Genomic DNA, 20,508 nt, shown 5'->3' with positions numbered 1-20,508 from the left:
CTTCACCCGCAAACCCCAACCATTGACCCTGCTGGAACTTAGACCCTTTATTTTGCATCTGAGGGGTGGGTACATGAGAGTCTATCCTCCAATCAGGCTGGACCTGGTTGTTGTACTTATACCACAGGACAAACACTGCAGCAGCCAGCAAGTGACTCACTAAATGGTCCCAGTCCAATAAGTCCAATTCCCAAGACTTGGCATGACTTTCTTTAATGAGATGTCAAAGTGCCACTCAAACAAAAAATCATAAGAAACATAAAAACAGCAGTGACAGGTCCAGGTTCATGTCAAAAAGAAGTCAAATCATATTTTCACTGTGTCAAGAGGAACTGGTGAAGACTCACCTCGTCTGTTTTTCACAATACTTGTTAAAGCTTTAAAGTAGCTTGAGGTTTTCAGATGGATCTTGAGTAAAACTCAAAACTTCATATGATTTTTGTATCACACTATTCTGGACACCATGAGGGGACAACGATTTTCTACTAGTGACTTACAACCAAGGAGAAATTTCACCAGACTGAAAGTCCATCATTCAAAAAACAGTTTTTAAGTCTGGAAACATTCGATCTGGCCAGAAAGTAGTCTTTTGTCGGCCAGCTCATATTAGGTCCCCGTGTCCTGCATCCTGACAGGGACATAAACAAACATGGACTTGTTAGCTGATAGAGATTTGGGGTCGGAATTGATTAATGCAACCCAAACAAACTTTTTCAGGAAAAACCTTGGGCAACTGGAAAGATTTTGTTTGTTTTTGTTTTTTTTTTTTGGTTAGTTTTCAATTTCCTTGAGCAAACACACCTGTCTGAGCCGCTCTTGGGTAGGTTTCCTTAAAGCCACAACAAACCCGTTGGGTCTTAAAGGTATTAAGTGTACGGAGATTACTTTATCCGCAACAAGCCGTGTACTTGATTCACACTGTCTCATACAAGTCTGTGCAAGGTTCTCCTGAACTTTTACATTTTTCAAAAGTTGTCACGAGAGGTTCCTTATTGCTGCTCAAACAAAGAACACAGAGCAAACAAGAGCTGAAAAGTTTCAGACTGTTGCATAAAGGAGGCCACCTGCATGTGACGTTCCCAGGAAGTGAGGTATATTTTCAGACACGGGGTTACTATGTCTGAAAGGTGGCACGCTATTGTATATTTACACTTCACTCAATACACAGTATAGTAGCCTATTCTGCAGGGTTCCAAGTCCGAACCTCCAATACCAAGACCTTGTACTTCACTAGGATCGGCCATCAGGGGGTGGTAGACCTGCAGGCTGGGGCCTGAACACGCCACGTGAAAATGGGAAGTGCTCCGCAACCATTTCTCATCAAAAGTATAAGATGTGAATTTTGGGAATGGAGAGAAAATCCAAAGAGTATCATCGTCGTCATACTCTCATGCTTCAAATCAGTGGGTAAATTTAGAGGTAAATTTACACCTTCATCACTGATACGCCAGATCTTCATTAATTGCTCCCAGTATGTGTGTGTTGTCCGTCAGTGGGGCTGATGGGGGGTTGAAAAGGATGAAACCCTTCCTTATCTGTGCAGCAGGGGGCAGCAGCCTGCTGGGGGAGGACGAGCGTGAGAGTCCCATCTCACATCTTCCTTTTCATTCGGTATCAGTGTTTCTTGGTTCGGTCTGTGTTCAACACCATTTAAAAAAAAAAGGAACACCCCGAATTTAATTAAATTTAAAGATTTTTTTTTTTCATTTTTGTGATTAAAAACCAGTGGTTAGTCACGTCCCCAGCACTTCTGGTTTCTATATTTGACTGAAATGTTGGGTTTTAATTGATAATGAATGTTGATTTTCATCACATTCCTGCTGATTTGGGTGCCAGGTCCTGCCTAATCTCTGCATGGTTTCTGGGTTTGTTTTTTCAAAAATCCAAAGTTAAGGTAATTTTTTTGTGATGTCTTGCAGATTTGTAAGAAATACCTTTTATCTATTTGCATATTTTTTGAAGAATACTTTAGAAGACTAGACACAATGTGATGTGTTATTTGCAACACATTAGTGTTTTGAAGGTGAGGCGATCACACCTGTGTCATGTGACCTCTCCGGCTGAACGGAGAAAAACTACATCTGCTTGCTCCAATGGTCCACCGTCATCATCGGCAATAAATAAAAGATGGGGTCCATTTCTCTATATTTAACTGCATTCATATACTGTACGTGTCCCTCTTTCTCACACACACACACACACACCAAGACATACTCTGAATTTATCAGCCACCACCTGCTTCGCCTCGAGCAAGTGACGGCCATCTTTAAAAACCAGTCCAGAGTTTGTAGTTTGTAGTGTCTGGAGTTGATAGGAGCTCCTTTATGGGCATCGGTCAAATAATTCAACCATAAACTTTCTTACCTTTATTTGAAGCAGTGACCTGGTCAGTGTTGACCTTGTCGCCAAGGTCAGCAGTGACCTTGGTGCCCAAGCGGCCGCGCACGATGCAAACCGGGTTGTTGGAAACAATTGGACGTTCACCTTTAAATATTTTCTCTGCTTTTCTCATGGCGATCAAGTACCACAAACACCTTATTGTAGTTTATGGTACTTGTAGTCCTCCTGCCTAAGTGATCAGTCCTCACAAAGATGGATGTGTCCAGGACCAGAATGGGGGGCAGAGAGAAGAAATATTATCTTTTCAAAATTATAGATATTTACATTTTGTACAATTTATTCTGTAATCATCAATCTGAGTAAAAAAAACAAAAAAAAAAGCGCTTTCACAGGAGGCAGAGCTGTCTGTGGAACCGAATATTCCTGGTTTGATTCTCGGTTCCTCCTAGTGTGTCTAAGTGTTGTTGAGCAAGACTTAACCCCTAAAAGCTCCCCTGGCATTGATAAACGGCTCATAGTTCATCCATGACGGGTTAATCCAGAGAGGGAATTTCGCCACGAGGGATTAATAAATTATTGTAACGTTTTGTAATGGAAAACACCTGGTTGACGGTCAAAGGTCCGTCTAATAAGCAATAGTTGTTGGCCACAGCCACACCACCCAAGACTAGATACAACTACTTGTTCCCGCTCCATTCCAGGTACAAAACAAAAACAAAACAGTATTCCTAGCACCCCAAATCATATCCACAAAATTCCCAGCAACCCCAAAATCACACAGAAAACAAGCATCAACATAAACCCCAACATTTGTGACTCGCTACATTATAATGATAAATCTTTTTTAAACTACCTTGATGTTCCTGTAGTTTTGGAGATTTAAGAGAGGACAACAGAGCATTCATAAAAATCAAAACAAATACTGCAGGGAAGAAATCTGCAAATCAGGGAATGATATACAGACTATGATTTATTTGCATTTTATTCCTTCAAACACCTGCGGTATCGTCTGACGACAAAGTACCTATCAAGACTTAACTGCCTTTCAAATAGCGTCAAATATGAGATTGGATAAAACAGGACAGCTTTGATTGATCCCTCCTCCTGATTTATCACAGATCGATAATACACTTGAACTACTCGCTATAAATTGCAGAGAAAAACTAAATCCTCCAATTTGGGAGGAAACAACCTGAAAAGAGAAAAGAAGCCATTTCGCTCTGAACAGCGGGATAGATGCCCCCCCACACACACACACGCACATACACACACACACACACACCTTCCGTGACTTCAGGACTGTAATGAATGCTGCCCCCCCCAAACTCCCGCCTCCGTTTGCCCTCTGATTCATCTGCTCCTTCGATGCTAATGTCTCGGACAGTATGCTAATGGGCCAACCATGAATATTCATGCAATCCGTGAAGCCAGCGACACGACAGCCGGGGCGAAGGGGCACTGTGAACGTCTCTGCGGCAACGTGCCGTCAGGATGTGTCAGCAGGCAATGCTGGATTGGGTGGGTGGTTCTTAAAGTAATCGATTACTGAGGTCCAGAGGTCAAGATGGAGTCACTAACAATGTCAATAGGGGGGAATCAATGAGTTTAATCAACTGAATCTTTAAGTGAATATCCCAAATTAGAAGGGATATTTGTTTAAAAACAAGAATCACAAAATTATCAGGGATAAGTGAACTTAAAATAAGTTCCCTTCAGTCAGAAGGGAAATTAGTAAAAAAATCACTGACTACGAAAGGATCTTAGATTGTGACTTTTGTATACAAATTCTGACCTTGGATTGAACAAAGAATGTACTTAAAGAAACATTTTTAATTAAAAAACAAAAGGTCAAATGAGTGGTTTCTGGGATATTTCTTCATGTTTGTTAAGAAACGAGGACATCAAGAGAAACGGGTCTGAATAAAGTAAATGATAGGCAAGTAAGCTTCTATTTTGAAAGGCCGCCTTGTTTCCTGTAGGATCAGATGGAAAGGTGTTTCAACAGAACACTGGTAATGAGTTCATTTCTTCGCCATATATGGAGTAATTGTGAAGTTTTTAGCAGTTCCTTTGACTTTCACAGCAGCGGTCTGCCTGCCTGGACCTCGCCTGCAGACCCCGACAGCCCAACTTCAGCTCCCGAGGGCCTTCACGATCTCTGATTCGCTCCTCACGTCCCATCTGGCCACCGCTGTCCTGTCAACTTCCTGCAGGTTCTGACCTTGACTTTTAAAAACAAACTTTGGATACAGCGATAATTAAACAGACTCTGCCAGCAGACAGGGAACACTCTAAGGGAGATGGGAAGCTGCTGGACACTTATTGCAGGTTTGCAAAAGTGAATTTGCCCCCTTTTCTGTATTCTCTTCATTTTTAGGGTATTTCTCTACAGTCATTATTAGCAGTTTTTTTCTTTTTGCAATTTTCTAGCTGATTCCTATTAAATTACTGTTTATGATCTCCAAGATGTGTTATTAGGTCACTGGGGGGCATCTCAACACATTTTGGGGGTCAAAGGAAACATCTATATCCTGATTTTTGGTTTGGACTTCTTATGTGCATGTTTCTTGACTTTCCAACCTCACTGGTTCCGACAAAAAAAAAAACATCAGAGTAAATTTGTGAGTGTTTCTGTGCCAGAGGAGGCTTCGATGGTGGGGGGCAGGGATGGTTGGGGGGTGGGGTAGCAATGCCGTAAAAGCCTCCTGCTTCGGAGATGCTCCGCGCGCTTCACTGGAGGCGAACAGAATATTGTCTGAAAAAGCCTATTTTCTAAAAGCGAGGTTGGAGCGTCAGCGAGGAGGCTGGACCATCAAATAGAAATCCAAGCCTTTCATTATTCATGCCGCTATTCTCGCTGCGGGATGGGAACATGTTCCACAGGGTCTCACACACACACACACACTCAGCTCCGGTGGATATCTTTGCTAGCCGCTTGACCATTTTGCTTGTGAAAGTCATAAAAACAAAAATAAAAATAGGACACAAAGTGGGAGGCATGCCGGTGTCGGTGAAAATCAGTTTTATTGCCTCACAAACCGTCAGTGGCTAATCTCACACGACTGGGCATCCGATTCATGTGTCGTTCTACTTTTTCTTAATATCCTGTAATGTGTTGTTTCAAGTAAAAGACAACAGAATCCTTTGAACCTATCGTTTGGTGCAGAGTCGATAGACAGCGCAGGTGTCCGACTGGGTGGAGCAATAAAGCTCAAAAGTCTGTCATGTAGAAATTTTTTTAAATTTTTTTTAAATAGTTGAATGACAATTACTCGGCCACTTCCTGTTGCCACGCCTCCAAGACAGCTGATGCTGCACTCAATCACCGTTGCAGGCTAGAGTTTAGCAATATAAGTTAGCTTCAGGCGTGCTTCCTTCGGTCATGCTTACACTGAAAGAGCTGCGAGACCATCAGAAACTGATGTTTCAGACACACACACAAAATGGCAATGTTGACTGCACGTGAAGAGTGGAAAGTGGAAGCTCACTGTCTGAACCAATGGACAGGTCAGGATGTCATGTGACCGCTGAGCTCGGCGGTCTGGGAAAGCAGGACGTTCGCCACGTTCTCACTGGTTTCTATCTGTTATAGAAACCTATATTCTAGTCTATATTCTAGATCTTGGACTGACAGCTTTGCATTGTCTATTTCAAGGTGTGCTTTCCTTTGTGCCACAGAGGGCTATTTAAACTTTCTCTGAAGGCTTCTTGAAAAAAGTCTTCCAGAGGTGCAGCAATGGTTTTCACTGAGGAGTAACCTCTGTGCCGCTCCTGGGAGTCGGGCTAATATTTCACCTCTTTAACTGCTGGGAACAAACCAGACACGGGAGGGCTTCCTCATTCTGTTTTGTCTGGGGCGCAGGGGCCTGTTTGTGCAGGCCTGGGATCCCAGGTGTTTAAACGGATCCAGCCTGTAATGGCTGCGGCTGCTGGGTGATGACGCAGGCAGTGGCGGCGTGACATCACGGGGTGTAACTTGAGGAAATCTCTATATATTTTACAAACACCGCAGATCGCTGGGAACCCGCATCATTGCGTTTCCCTCCTGGAAGCTCTGGTCCACGGTTCTGACACTCCTCAGACAACTGTTATGAAACCAAAATAAAGCATGGCTGCCAGGTACCCCGGCTTCTGGAATCTCCAGACTAAATAACAGCGGGTGCCTCACGCGCCGGATCGATCAAGTACATCTGCCAGGAAAACAACTCACGCTGAAAGTTGCCACTGAAAACTGGAGCTCCTGGTTCCGGCTGGTCTGACTGGATCCCCACAGTGTTTACAGCCCCGCCAGTCCATGACGCACATCCTAGCTCTTTCAAAGTAAGAAACTCCTAGTCAGACTCTCTCAGTCTCAAGGCCTTCAGACAATGCAAGCATCTGATGAATAAGTTCTGAAGTGTAGACTCAAGTTTGTTGAAGATTAAAGAGTCTTGATGCCATAACTGAAGTAGGTGGAAAACAATCCCGGGACCACTTTTCCAGAACCCTGTTTTTACTTCTCTGTGAGACATCATGCATTTGTGGTCACAAATGTAAAAAAAATAAATAAATAAAGATAAAACCAGGCTAGCTTTGGTTGTGCAGAACCGCTAGGTGGCACCACACCCTAGCCCTCCGCCCGGAGTCTGGCCCTGTCCTGGACTAGCTGTCTCTAGCTGTTTGTCACCCTGTTTCCATTTCAGGATGTCCAAGTAACCAACCCGCCATCTTGATCAGATGTAGGCTGAAAACAGGCCTTCCTGACTTAATGGCCAGTGACTGACAGGACGCAGGTGGAACACATCGACGCCTGCAGGGAACCTTGAAAACAACAGGGATCTTTCCACTTCCTGGATGTGCCTGTTTGCGACATCCCTTAGTCCTTTCTCCAGTCCGTCAGATGGAGATTCACTGCCTTTCCTTTCAATGTTTACATATAAAAATAAGCCAGATCGTCTCGTGGTTCCGCCGTTAGCTCGTACTTGACCTTGTTGCGATGCTGGAAATCATCCCTTCTGCTTCAGAAGAACCTGGGTGTCTTGTTTTTCTGTACTTGTTGCGACAGGAGGTGGCTGCAGGGAGGTTGGTCAGGGCTGACCTCATCGCGAATCAGAGGCTGGAGACTTGTCGGATTTTTAATGAGCGTCTGCTCGGGCAGCGGCCGACCGTTGCCGTCGGCCCTCCGATTCTGACGTGTCCTTCTGCAAGATCCGCCTTTCAAACCTGCAGACTCAAAGCACTCACGCCCCCGCCGCAAAACAAAACTACAATAACGGCGTTTCAATCAAGTTATGCTAAAATGACTAAAAAACTGGAATATAAACTTCCAAATGTTTTGTTACCTTTGAGAGTCAAACGACCTTTTACAGAAACATTCTAGACTAAATTCATTCCCTTTTCATCACTGCTTTGAAAAATGCCAGCAACTAAACTGCCCCTTCACGAGTACCTGTACATGTAAATAAAGCTAATAGTAAAGTGTTGGAGCCATCATGTATCCATTTGGTGATGCATTTAATCAAAAATGCGCCCCTTGTCCCCTTGTTATATATACACACACACACAAATAGATATTGCTTTTGCCGTACAAAACATAATAGCGTGTCCAAGTACATATATTTTGGAGGGAAAACCACTTGAGACATTTCAAATCGGAAGAACCGGGAACCGGGCAGGGCTAACGGCGACAGCTAGCTAGACCACGGCTAAACCCGAACCGTCGTTGAAATGTAGAGCAGGGGCATCTCTTACCCTGTGATGATGTGGACAAAAAACACATATGACGTTAACGTAGAGGGCAGCATGCCTGTACCGGCGAAGTTAACGAGGGGGAAACTCAAGCGGCGACACGCCGCGGCGCGTCCACGGCGGCCCGGACATTTTCGCTAGCGTCCAAAGTCAACGGTCATTAGCATTAGCAATAGCCGAGCTGAGACGGGCAGGCCGAATCACTCCGCCGCTTCCAATGACCTCCGTTTCTGAGCCTCCGGTGCGCGTAAGAATACAGGCGCTCGAAAGCGGCAAAAAAGTAGTACCACAATAAAAACGCCTTCCGTTAACAACTCTTATTTAAAAAAAGTTAAGTAAATAAGCAAATGAATACCACATGTCAGGTAGAATTTTCCAGAGCCAAGATACAGTTTATAAATTGGATTCTGTGATCTAACATTAATACTAAAAGATGAGATATTACTAATTTGTTTTTATATTATTCTCTTTATTCCATATTTATTTCTGTTGTGTTACTTATTTAAAACCCCACTTCCGATTTTTTGGGTTTGTCTAGATCTTCAATTTTCCAATGATATTTACTCTTTATTTTTTATTTGTTTATTTCCTCTTCAGAACAGTTGTGAGTATAAATAAAACAATTTTATACATAATTAATGTCGGTGAGGTTAAGAGGTCTTTGTTTCTTGAGATCCAGTGAAGGATTTTTGTTAGTTTTTAAGACAAGATAATTAATCCCAGGTGGGATTAATCCCCTCAGGGGAAATTTGGGTGTAGCAGCAGCTTTTTCGGAAGAAAATGATAGAACATCAATCTTATCATTGGTCTTGGTCTTATTTTATTAATTTTAGGTTCCTTTGCTCAGAAAATGTTGCATTTTCAAGAGTCTTTTTTTATTTATTTACTTACTTTTTAATTATTACTTTTAATTACTGGTAATTACTAAATTACTTTTTTTCATTATTTTGGCAAATTTCCTGGTAATATTTCAAACTTTTAAATTAAACAATATTTTCTGTGCAGCTGTTTGTTGTGACCTGTTGTGTCTCGACAAAGTGACGGTGTTGTACTCTTTCTGTCAGACTCAACGAGCCGGGCCGCAAACAGATCCATGCAGATCAAGATTGGGTGGTGGGACCCACTCAGGCCGGGCTTGTCCTTTCGAGCTGTGTCAGGTGTGCCAGGGGGATGGGGGGGGGATGAAGAACAGTCTAATTTATTATATTTATCAAGGCACCAGAGCTTTGTAAAAAAAAAAAAAAAAAAAAAAAAAAATAGAACCCGCATTTTATGAAATGGGGAGTTCCAGGGACTATTTTGTTGTAAACTTGGCATCCAATTTTACACATATATATATATATATATATGAAAGCTTTTTGGGAACCTGTTTAAAATTTTTAATTCTTGTTTTTCATTTTTAGTTTAATTTTATTATTACCATTAATCTAACTTCTGATATTATGCTTAGTGACGCTAAACCGCAGCAAATTCCTTTGTATGTGAAAACTACTTGGCAATGTATGTATATATAAACATATTCACACACGATTGTTCGTGTATATGTACATATAAAATATTGTGTAATAGTTTGTATTGTATTGTATTTTTAAAAAAGATAATAGTACACGTGTCTGAGTTTGTGTGTATAAACAACTTTTTAGAATTGACATAAAGGAATGTAGAAAGTGCTCACATACATTTTGAAATATAGAATATTAGGCTTTTTTCAGATTTGATAGATATTCATTTCCATGGAGATGGTTGCAGTTGCTGTGTTTTCTCAGACTTTTAATGTAAACAGAAAGCGCCGAGGTCTCCTTCCTGTTCAACCTTGTGCACCCACAGTGGAGGTTTGGCCTCGAAGGGTCGGGGAGCATCACCCGCTCCCCGTGTGGAGCGGCAGGCGGGGGAGAGATAACCTCCGACATCTCGGCTCATCAATATTACACGCTCTCCTCGGCACAATACGCAGTAATCTCAGCCCACCTCGCCCTCTGAATTATTCACTCTGTAAAATATTTGCTGTCTCCGCCCGATGCCGCTCTGACCGGTGCCCCGATCACACAGCGGGCCGGAGGCCGGATTACTGAGCATCACTTCTAATGGGACAGGACATTGGATTTATTCTGACAAAACATAACCTTTTACCTGTCAGGACGGTGTGTTTAATCCAAGAGTACATCACTTTTTGTTCTGACAGGACCTTATATTGAATCCGACAGGCAGTTACACTGAATCTGTCACAATTTTTTTTTTATTCTGTCATCACATTATGTTTAATCTGACAGGAAAATCACTTTTAATTTGACAAGATGTTATATTTATTCTGACAGGGCCAGTGATTTATTCCAACAATAGCATTACAAAATGCCTTTTATTCTGGCAGCAAAACTTCTCCGCTTTTGAAATTCTGAAAATCAGGAAAATCATTTTTCTTTTTAAAAAAAACACAATTTGAAGACGTCCAAACGTCATCACCTCACGTCACATGACTGTTTAATTTAATAATATTAAATGAAATGAAAAATAATAGTAACTGAATTTATTATAAAATACTGCATATACACTATTCTAATACTATACTAATAAAATAATATTTCGATTTTAGAAAAAAAGTATTGATTTTTTAAATATAATTATGTATGTATGTGTAGGTAATTCCGTCACATTTTATACATTAATTTGGTAATATAAAGTAATAGTTATGTTCTTTATCTCCGCTCGCTACCGTGCGCGCTCCCGGATGTAAGCCGGTCCACCTGGATGCGCGCTCCCGTGACACGGCGGGGTCATCTGAATGTTGCAGAACCGGAACCGGACCTCGGACCGGATCCGGTACGCAGAACCTCCGTCCTCCCAGCCGCCCTCACCGGATGATAGCCCCCCCCCCCCTTCCCAACCCACCCACCACCCGTCCCCTCCCCTCCACGCCACGCCACGCCACGCCACGCCACGGCGCGGGACTCGCCGGCTGTAACCGGCTGACTGCTCAGGTGTCACCGGACCGAACCGGACCAAACCGGTCACCCGGACTTGGCACCTCCAGGACGAACCGTGGACTTTATTTTCGCACCTCCAAAACAAACTGGTGATTCTTTCTTTTTTTTTTTTTTTTTGGCTTTTTCCCGTGACGCACCGAGGCGGATCTCCACACCGGATCCCGGTAACCCTCCACCCTGGTCCCCCCTCCCGCCACCGCGGAACTCGACCCACCGGTGCCCGCGGACCGGAGCGCCCGGAGCCGGTATGATGATCCAAACACTGATGTGATGGGTAAGTTCAACATCCTAAGTGTGTGTGTGTGTGTGTGTGTGTGTGTGTGTGTGTGTGTCAGAACCGAGTGGACGGTTCTTGGTGGCTGGATGAGGTCCGGCACAGGCGCGTAATTACGCGGAGCGACTGTCACGCGCGGAACGGAAGGGTTCTTGCATATTTTAATGTTTTTTTCAAAGTTATCGATCTGAGATCTGGGCCCTCATCGATTCGCTGCAGAGAATAACCTCAGCTTTTACACTTTTCAATAATCAATAGTTCGATTATGCGCGCGCGCTGGGTGTCAGGCCCTGATCTATAGCACGTCGATCGAAAGTGTATTTTTTCTCTCTCGATGTGATCAAACTAATCGATCGGAGCGGGAAAGAGCTCGGTAGAACCGGTGCGTCCTGATTCTACCGGGGGAACAAAAAAAACATAAAAAAAACTTCGAAATCAGCAGGATGAAGAAAATAAATAAAAAAGTGGCCAAATAAACTCTCAAACACGAGAAAAAATATTTGAATTTTATTTTTAGATATATTACAAAAAATATTGACTTCAAAATATTGATTTACAACTAAAAGTAAATATTCATACGTGACATTTTTTGAGTATATATAGCTATATATATATATATATATATATATATGTTATTTTATTTATAACATAATGAAAGATATGAATGAATATTATTCTATCAATTTTCAATAAACCAGACGCCCCTTGTCTGTCCTCTCATTGGTCAAAGAATTGTGACGTCACTGTACTGATACCTTAGTGCCATCGATCACCCCTCGGGGGCGACAGTGAGTCACAAATTAAACTGGCAACATTTTTTATTTGTTTGTTTTTGGATTTTATGAGTCTTTTCATGACAGTGACGCGTCTTTCAAACCATTTCCGATGAGTTCATTTGAGGGAAGTTGATGTTTGCAGGACTAGAAGTGAACTCTTGTCCTGCCAAAGTAAGGGTTGATGTTTGAAAATTTTCCATGATGAAATCTGTGTTTTGGAAAAAGAAATGGGCTGTTTTTTTTCTGATTTATTCATTTATTTATATTTCATTTTTTCTTTTATCATTGTTTTATTTAAGCTTCTATGGTCTGTTCATTTAAGATGCCGTTTTTATTTCGTGTGATTCATTGTCTTTCACTTATTTTAGCGCTCTTGTTTTCATCGACGGAACTGCATGTCTTTAGGAAAGAGCACTGTTTTTCGTCTACGTTGTTTTTATGTTTATCTTCCGGTTGTGCAAACTATAGCTTCCATCACAAAAACAGATTTTTAGCATGTTTCTGCCGAGGGAAAAATTCAGAAAAATGTAAAGCGCGACTAAATCTTAAGGGATGCAGCGCGAAACAGGGCACTGCCGGAGTTGTTATCCAAATGAAGACGAGCAGACAGTTAGCTTACTGGTTAGCTTCCATGTTACGTGTAAATTAGCTTCCATGTTACTACAACATGTGTGACAAACATAAAATTGTGAAATGAAGATGCTAATATCCACTTGCCAACATAAACAGAACAGGTGTAGCTGAAGTTGTCAACATCAGCTTCTGGGTGTTAGCTTTGTGGCTGTTCCCTGATACTGTGTTCAGGTTTCCTGCAGAAAAAAAATTAGCATCAAGGTAAGACGTTTCCTTTAAGCTCTAAAAATCTCTATTTCCACAGGACATTATGGAAATCCTGGTTCTCATGAATCGGGCAGTGCTAATTTTTGGAGCTAATCGTAGGCTCTGGGTTCCAATAATGACACAGATAATTAGAAATGAGAGTAAAACATCTGTAAAAAAAAATCAATGTAGCGAATTCCTTTGCAGAAACTATGCAGAAACTCAATAACTTTAAATCAAACCCAGTAAAATTTTGTGTCATTTTGTGTTGTTTCTGTTAGTCACTGTCCACCTTCTATTCTCCTGCGAGGTTCCTGAGATTCAGATGGTGCCCGGTCGTGTCGTCATCATCATGTGATGGCGGAGGGGGGGCATCCTCATCCTCATCCTCATCCTCATCCTCATCCTCACCCTGTTTGACTATTTATCAGACGGTCGTTCAGAGACGTGCGCTGTTTAAAACATGAACGCAGGAATAACTGAGGTCTATGATCCTGATGGAGGGCGGCCGGGGGGTGATGGGTTGAAATGTGTTCAATCGGCTGTCGTCATGATGTCGGGGAGAATTTGTTTCCCATCGGGATTATAATCTCTCCTCTGCGGACGCTAATGCATTTAATTTGTGATTTAGGGCTTAGATTTGTTGCATAAAACATATGGAGAGTAAGGGGGGGAAAGACGGGGGGCGGAGGGGCTTGGGGGGAAGAATAATAAGATGAATAATGGAACTGTTACGTAATTATGCCACATTATGCTGCTTGCCTTCGCTGACGTCTCACCTTCGCCTTCCGGCGGAGCTCAAAGAAAAAGAAAGTAGCGCATTAAGGACTTTAAAAATCACTTGTAAATCAGAAAAGCAGCAAATTCTGATTCCACACAAGACCAAAGAGACCAATGCCATCAACAAGAGCCACCACAGTTTCCTCTGGAACCAACATGGAGTCTGCAAGGTTCTTTAAATAAATATTGTTTATTTGCCTTATTTTCTCTGCCTTTCATGACATCTTATTTTGTTTCATATTTCTTTCTTTTATCTATTTTTCATCTGTTTTACCTTTTGTGAGATGATTCAGCTCCTTCGGTCAGAATGTTTTGTTTTAATCCGTCGCTCTGAATGTCGATGACGTGAAAACCTGAAAAAGTAATAAAAATAGGAGGCTGAAGGCAATGCGCAAAAAAGACCTTTCCTAATAAAACAGGAAGAAACCAGAGTCTTAACATGAGAAAAGAAACTCAGTCTGAAAAACAGTATTTCTCTAAATCTACAGCCTTGATCACTTGTGGGGCCAGAATGTTGTCATGGTCAAATGGCGGACCTACAAATATGGCGTCTAAAGGTAGAATTTATTTAATTTCCGCTCAAGAAGCCGAGGAGCTGGGCTGGTTGTCAGATGAAGGTTGTTGGGGTCACGCTCTGTGGACCAACAACCTGTACCGCGGGGAAAAAAAGCAATGAAACTCAAAAATTGACCAAACATTACAACAAAAGGTGACAGGCTGTGGCCATGAGAGCGGTCATTAACAGCCGTCACAGAAAATAACTGACCCGTGTGATCGGCGTTAACCAGCTAAAGAGGGGTTTCACCTGTCTTCACCCGTCCTTTCCCATCCTGCTCTTCCTCCGCACACAGGCTGTTGATGGAGAGGATTTCGGATGTCAGCCGGGACAGTGGTCATCGCAGGTGGGATCCTGGCAACAGTCATCCTCCTGACCATCGTCGCCGTACTGTGTTTATGTAGGTTGCAGGTACGAAGAGCACAAACAATCACGGAGCTAAGTTTTTAATTTGTTTTCCTGCATTACCTTAAACAGTACCGTCCATGTTTGTAGAAAAAAGGATTCTTTCAGTAATAAAGCAAAAAACATGTTATTTTTATCAGTTAGGATTTTCCCATTTTTATGGCAAAACAACTTTTCAATAAAGCTTGCAAGAGAACAAGCCTGCAGTTTCCCTTCACTTAAATTTTACGACCTTTTTTTTTCTAATTTAACCTTTTTAAGGAGCTTTTGTAGTCAACTGATTTACTACACTTCATTTCAAATATGATTTAGTAAATTACAATCACAGATTAATAACATTTCAAAAGTCATTGCAACCAAATCAGGACTTTATTTTTCCCCCCCAGGATTGTTTTTGTTTTCATTCATTGTCTGCTGTTAAAATGATGGCTAACCCCCGACGCTTCCCCTGCCTAGTATTACTGCTGCAAGCGAGAGGAGTCTGAGAAGGGGGATGATGAAGAAGAGGAGGAACCGGAGCTCTCCACCATGTCGCCGTCCCGACCCCTGGCTCTGTCCGCCCCCCCGACGCCACCCACGCCGGAGAACTACAGCGACGACACGGAGACATACCCGCCCACCTTCCTGACCGAGGCTAACGGGCCCTGCAGCTACTCCCCACCTCCGCCACCGCGCCGATGCCAGCGGGGTCACGCCTTCTGCCCGTCGTGCGCCCGCTGCTCGCTGCCCTTCTACCTGCAGCATCCCGAGCGGCTCTGCAACGGCGGGCGGCGCATCAGCTACCGTACGGTGCAGCAGGAGGACCTGGAGCTGCCGGCGGAGCTGGCTAACTTCTACCAGAAGCTGAATCTCATCCACTCCGTTACCATGAGGGAGGTGGTGACTCACAGCGTCAGCACCGACGTCTAGGAGAGACAGAGCCGGCGGGACGATGTTGCACGCCCCGTCAGACCTGAAACCATTTATGACGAAACAACTGTATGTGCGGACGAGCGCTGTGTTGGCTAGTTAGCTAAACCGCCGGTTGATCAGACCTCGGTCAAATCTGTTCTCTAAAATTAGACGGTCATGCTAGTCTGACCGGCAGGGGGCAGAGGGAACAAACTGTAGGGTGTGAGGAGTCCCAGCAGGAGGCGCCAGAGAGCTGCTTCTGCAAGACGGATAACCGCCTGCTAAATTACGTTCAATTGTTTGTTTGAAGAACCCCATCCCTCCCGGTCTGAGCGGTTGGTTCGATCCACTCCCGATGCCTGGTCAGCGCTGTGCTGAGTGGCCGCGAGACCAGATGCTATGTTTAGCATCGACCGGACGTAGAATCAAGAATGGCATCATCAACCGCACAGAGCTGCCGCCCGTGTTTATCACCGGCGGTCTGATTCAGATCCAGTGCCGCCATTTTGTTTGTCGGCCATCCAAAAGCTTTGACCGGAGCAAAAACTAGCCTTTACGAGAAGATGGCGGCTGGAGACGTCGACTTTTGGCCGTGTCTCATCCCAGTGGTCACTGTTTTAACTGACAGGAAGTCACAAAAGCTGCTTCCTGTTAACACTAGTTTATATCGCAGCTTTTAGAAACCAACCATAGAAATACAGCATTGAGTATGAACTGTGTGTGTGTGTGTGTGTGTGTGTGTGTGTGTGTGTGTGCGTGTGTGTGTGCGTGTGTGTGTGTGCGTGTGTATTCTAACCGTGTACTTGTACAAACATACCTGTAGGCTTTCACAGGACACAGCTGTTACCGTAGCAACAAATGTATGTGAGTTTCTGTTTTTTAATCACGTGTGTGCGTGGCCTGCAGAAGGCGCCGTTCATTTAAACACTCGATCAATTTAAAATGATTTTCCCACCGTCTCCAGACGTTCTTTCAGTTCTTAGGAGACACAGAACCTCAAACAGAACATTTTCTGATATCAAAATAAGCTAGTTTGTTGATTTGAGTTAAAAAGTTTCTCTTGAGTGAAACAGTAGCTGTTAGTTTAGTTTAAAAGATACAGAATCTCAAGTAACTTTGGAAGTAAATGCACCAAAAGAATTACATTTTGTTTTAAATTTAACAACCGTAACAAATGGACTTTTCATAAGTGGTGAATCTTTAGCTGCTAATCCTGATAAAACAAACAGCAGGTGAGAAAAATTGCACTTAAACCCTTGATTGGGAGGAAAATAGCGAATAAACTCACTATGTTTGTGTGTGTGTGTGTGTGCGTGTGCGTGTGCGTGTGTGTGTGTTAACCCCCAGACTCATAGTTACCACTGTCATGGTTGTTGTCGCCATCCAGGAAAATAATGGCATCTTTTAAAGGGCTTTTCTGAAGCATCGAAGATCCGGCGGCGGCGAGCTTCAACTCTATCTTTGCTGGAGAACTTTGAGACTGTCGGAGATGATCCTGCACCTACAGGTTCCTTACCTGAAGAAGATCACGGCACAGAACCGGTTTCTGACAAAAGTGGAGTTTGTTGGTGTGCTGCCCCCTGCTGGTGTGGAGTGTAACACCTGGCTGTTTGACCCAGAACAAAGATGGAGAAGTGAATCATGAGTTGTTTTTCCCTTTGGTTTAATCTATTGTGTGTGTGTTTTCACTCCTCTCTGGCAGGAGTGTTTGTCACGGGTCGGAAGGATACATGTTTACTTTCAGACAGAAAAACATCACAAATGATTTGGCAAAAATGTCACTCAAAGAAGGAGCAGAGGGACCAAATGTTACAATCATAAAAAAATAATAATTTAAAAAAAGGCTATTGAACAAAAAACCTGATTCTTTTGTTCTCTTTTTTTCAAGCCGTGTTTTGATTTCTGTGAGCTTTGTTTTCCCTCGTCTTGTCTAAAACTCAGTTGTAACCAAATTTCAAATAAAAAGTTAATATGAGTCAAAGAAAAGATGACTCAACCGTCTCTGGTAGTCAAACCACACACACACACACACACACTCACACACACATGATTAAACAAGATCATTCTGGACCTTCTAGCTTCAGTTTCAACCTATTACTTTGAAAATCCAGAAGCTGAACAAATGCACATCCTCCACAGTGTTTCCTGAATAGAGGTTTTTTTTTTCCCAAAGCCTCAGGACCAGCAGGGGCCTCAGCTGGAGCTGTCAATCATGCAGCAGAGCGTGTGTGTGTGTGTGTGCGTGTGTGCATGATGCCTTCAGGAGTAAAAAGAAAAACAAAAACAGAAACCTAATTAATTCTGAATCACTTTGTTGTTTTTCCTTCCAAATCAGTCAGTTTGACGTGCAGATGAGAAGAAGTTTAACCTGCCAAAGACGATGATGGTGCACTTTTACAACTACATCATGGAGTCCATCCTCACCTCCTCCATCACCATCCGGTTCGCCGCCGCCGCCGCCAGAGACGAGGGCGAACTGCAGCGTATCATTCGCTCTGTCGAGAGGGCGATGGGCTGCTATCTACCGTCTCTCCCGGACCTGCACATCTCCAGAACCTGCAGGCATACAGATCCTGGGTGACCCCTCTCACCCAGGATATAGACTTTTTGAGCCACTTCCCCCTGGCAAGAGGCTGCGGTCCATCAGGACTGAAACTACCCGCCACAAAAACTATTTGTTCCCATCGGCATGCCTGCCTCATCAATAAGTCCCCTGTTGATACTGTTCCAAACGCTCTATTGCACAACTTGCCACTTTGCACCACAAACAACAATGGCCTTGATTTCACTCTTAACTGCTTAACAACATTGACCAAATCAAATTCCTTGTAGTTGCAAATTTACTTGGTGATTAAATAAGAATAAGAACAACTTTATTTATCCCGAAGGAAATTGTCGTGCCAGAGTTTCAAGTAAAACATAACAATAATACATGATAGTAGGAAGGAGGGAGAATAAGAAATACGATAAAATATAAAGTGTCAAAGTTAAGGCTATCAAGTGTTTTAAGGTCTTAAAAAGTACAAAGATTTGAATATTCGCTTCGGCTGAAGGAAGAGGAATTAAAAAGTCTGATAGCTTCAGGTAAGAAAGACCTCCTGTGGCGTTCAGTGGAGCTCCTTGGTGGTAAAGCAATTCTGATTCTGATTCTGATTCTGATTCTGATTCTGAAGAAGAAGAAGAAGAAGAAGAAGAAGAAGAAGAAGAAGAAGAAGAAGAAGAAGAAGAAGAAGGAGAAGAAGAAGAAGAAGAAGTCTCCATCTTCCTCCCACAGTCTAAAGACAGTCAGAAGCTTCACTGAGGACTAAATTGTCTTGCAAGCTAAATGCTGCCCTCTACAGGTGACAACAATCAGCGTCTTGACCGAATATGATGTTGCGTTACAGCTGAACTCACGAAATCACATGAAAACTTTTGTTCCCTGCCGCCAACTTTGATCCAGCCAATCAGAATTCTCCCTGAAAGATTAGCAAAGAACTGCTCCCCAAGAGATTTTAACCTTTTTCTGGATTGGAGTTCTGATTGGTACAACTGAACCCGACTGAGCGAAGACTCCAATTGGCTGATTCCGTCCAAACATCTGGTATTTTATTCCTATCGGTTGATAGGTGATGAGGTCGCCGTTCTGTCGCTTTTAACTTTTTGCTGTTTAACCAGGAACCTTTTGCAGATTACCGAAATCAGATCAGCGGAGCCGGAACTTTCATCAGAACTTTTATTTAACTGCAATACAAGTCGATACCAGAACCTTCGGAGTTCGGTTCACCATCGACAATCCCCACCAAAGTTCTTTACAAAGAGGCATCAGGTATATAAAAACACACAAGACATACATGTACACGTCTGAGTACTTCAAGTGTCAGGAACCTTTCCGTCTGCAAAGTAACTCCTCTGTCGCAAAACAAACTGAAAATAGAAAACCGACCGTCCCGATGAGTTGCCGCCGGCCGCCATTAGGGGGCGCCGCCAGGAGCACCACTGGGGGCGCCATGCATGAGAAAGTGCTACAGCATGACTTGAAATTATGGCTCCGCCTCCTGCGGGGCGAGCCGGCGCCGTGTAGCGGGCGGGGAGGACGTTAAACTTCCTGTTGGGCCGAGATGCACGGCGAAAAACAAAAACAACAAAAAAACTCAGACGTCATTAAATAACGGGTTCTGTATTTAAATAGTCTAGTCATGCAAGTAAATGCCACTGAGAAATAATTTAATGGATCTTTCAAGGCGGCGATGAAGAGCTGCCGAGGCTCCGCTGTGTCTCCGACTCCACCGGCCGATAGATAATCAATAACAAATCACCAGGTCCCACAGTGTGAACCTGAAACTCCCGTCCCAGAGTAAAAAGGAATTATGGAAATTATAGGGTCCAGAGGCTGGAAGTGTAAAACACGCCACCGGTTTCAAGTCTGATCCGCATCTCACAGTCTAAGTGGGAACCGATGACCCGGCAGAACCACCCTGAGCTGTGAGGTTGATCAATTACCAATGATAGACCGATAATCAGCTTTGGGATTAATCATCCGTCGTGAGCGGCAGCCAGGTTTCCATCAGATGGCTGAGGGTGAGAAGGAATAAAACTTCAAAATTCTAATATCAGGTTAAATTTTTTGACGTATTTATTTCTGTTCTCGGGTTGACGAGGGCTGAATTGTGCTGTTTTTTTATCCTTCCAATCTAGTTGAGCTACTTCCTGTCTGACAGGAAGTTCCTGTCGAACTGCTAATATCTTCTGTTTGGAGCACCTCTCTTCAGTTCCCTATCTCATTTTGAGTTTAATTTTTAGGAAGCTATTTTTGATGGAAAAAAAAAAAACTGAATCATTTTAAATATCAATTATATTTTTTCAATTCTGAATTTTGAAAGCCACCTGCCTTTGGTTGAAGTCTGATTGAGCGCAAGCGCCTTGGCTTTTGGTCATTCTGAGTCCATCCAAAACTACCCGACAATGCTCGTCTGAAGT

At 43.1% G+C, this 20,508-nt stretch overlaps 1 protein-coding gene across 1 annotated transcript; it reads left to right on the top strand.

Moving 5' to 3' along the window:
• Window positions 1-11,021: 11,021 nt before the first annotated feature.
• Window positions 11,022-15,932, top strand: fam163b (family with sequence similarity 163 member B). Its single transcript, XM_086169815.1, has 3 exons — window positions 11,022-11,322; window positions 14,549-14,664; window positions 15,115-15,932. The coding sequence occupies exons 2-3, from the start codon at window positions 14,572-14,574 to the stop codon at window positions 15,565-15,567; spliced, it is 546 nt and encodes a 181-aa protein (XP_086025941.1). The 5' UTR covers window positions 11,022-11,322; window positions 14,549-14,571; the 3' UTR covers window positions 15,568-15,932.
• Window positions 15,933-20,508: the final 4,576 nt, after the last annotated feature.

Source organism: Fistularia commersonii, chromosome 22, assembly GCF_037954325.1.
Source record: "Fistularia commersonii isolate RoL2024-O1a breed Wild chromosome 22, RoL_Fcom_v1.0, whole genome shotgun sequence".
In the NCBI taxonomy this organism is placed as follows: Eukaryota; Metazoa; Chordata; class Actinopteri; order Syngnathiformes; family Fistulariidae; genus Fistularia; species Fistularia commersonii.
Note: the sequence above shows the minus strand (reverse complement) of the source record. Positions and strands in the feature narration are given on the sequence as shown.

Coding starts and splice junctions, on each gene's coding strand:
- fam163b (XM_086169815.1), top strand. CDS start 14,572: ATGTCAGCCGGGACAGTGGTCATCGCAGGTGGGATCCTGGCAACAGTC. Junction 14,665..15,114: donor TGTGTTTATGTAGGTTGCAG/GTACGAAGAGCA, acceptor TCCCCTGCCTAG/TATTACTGCTGCAAGCGAGA.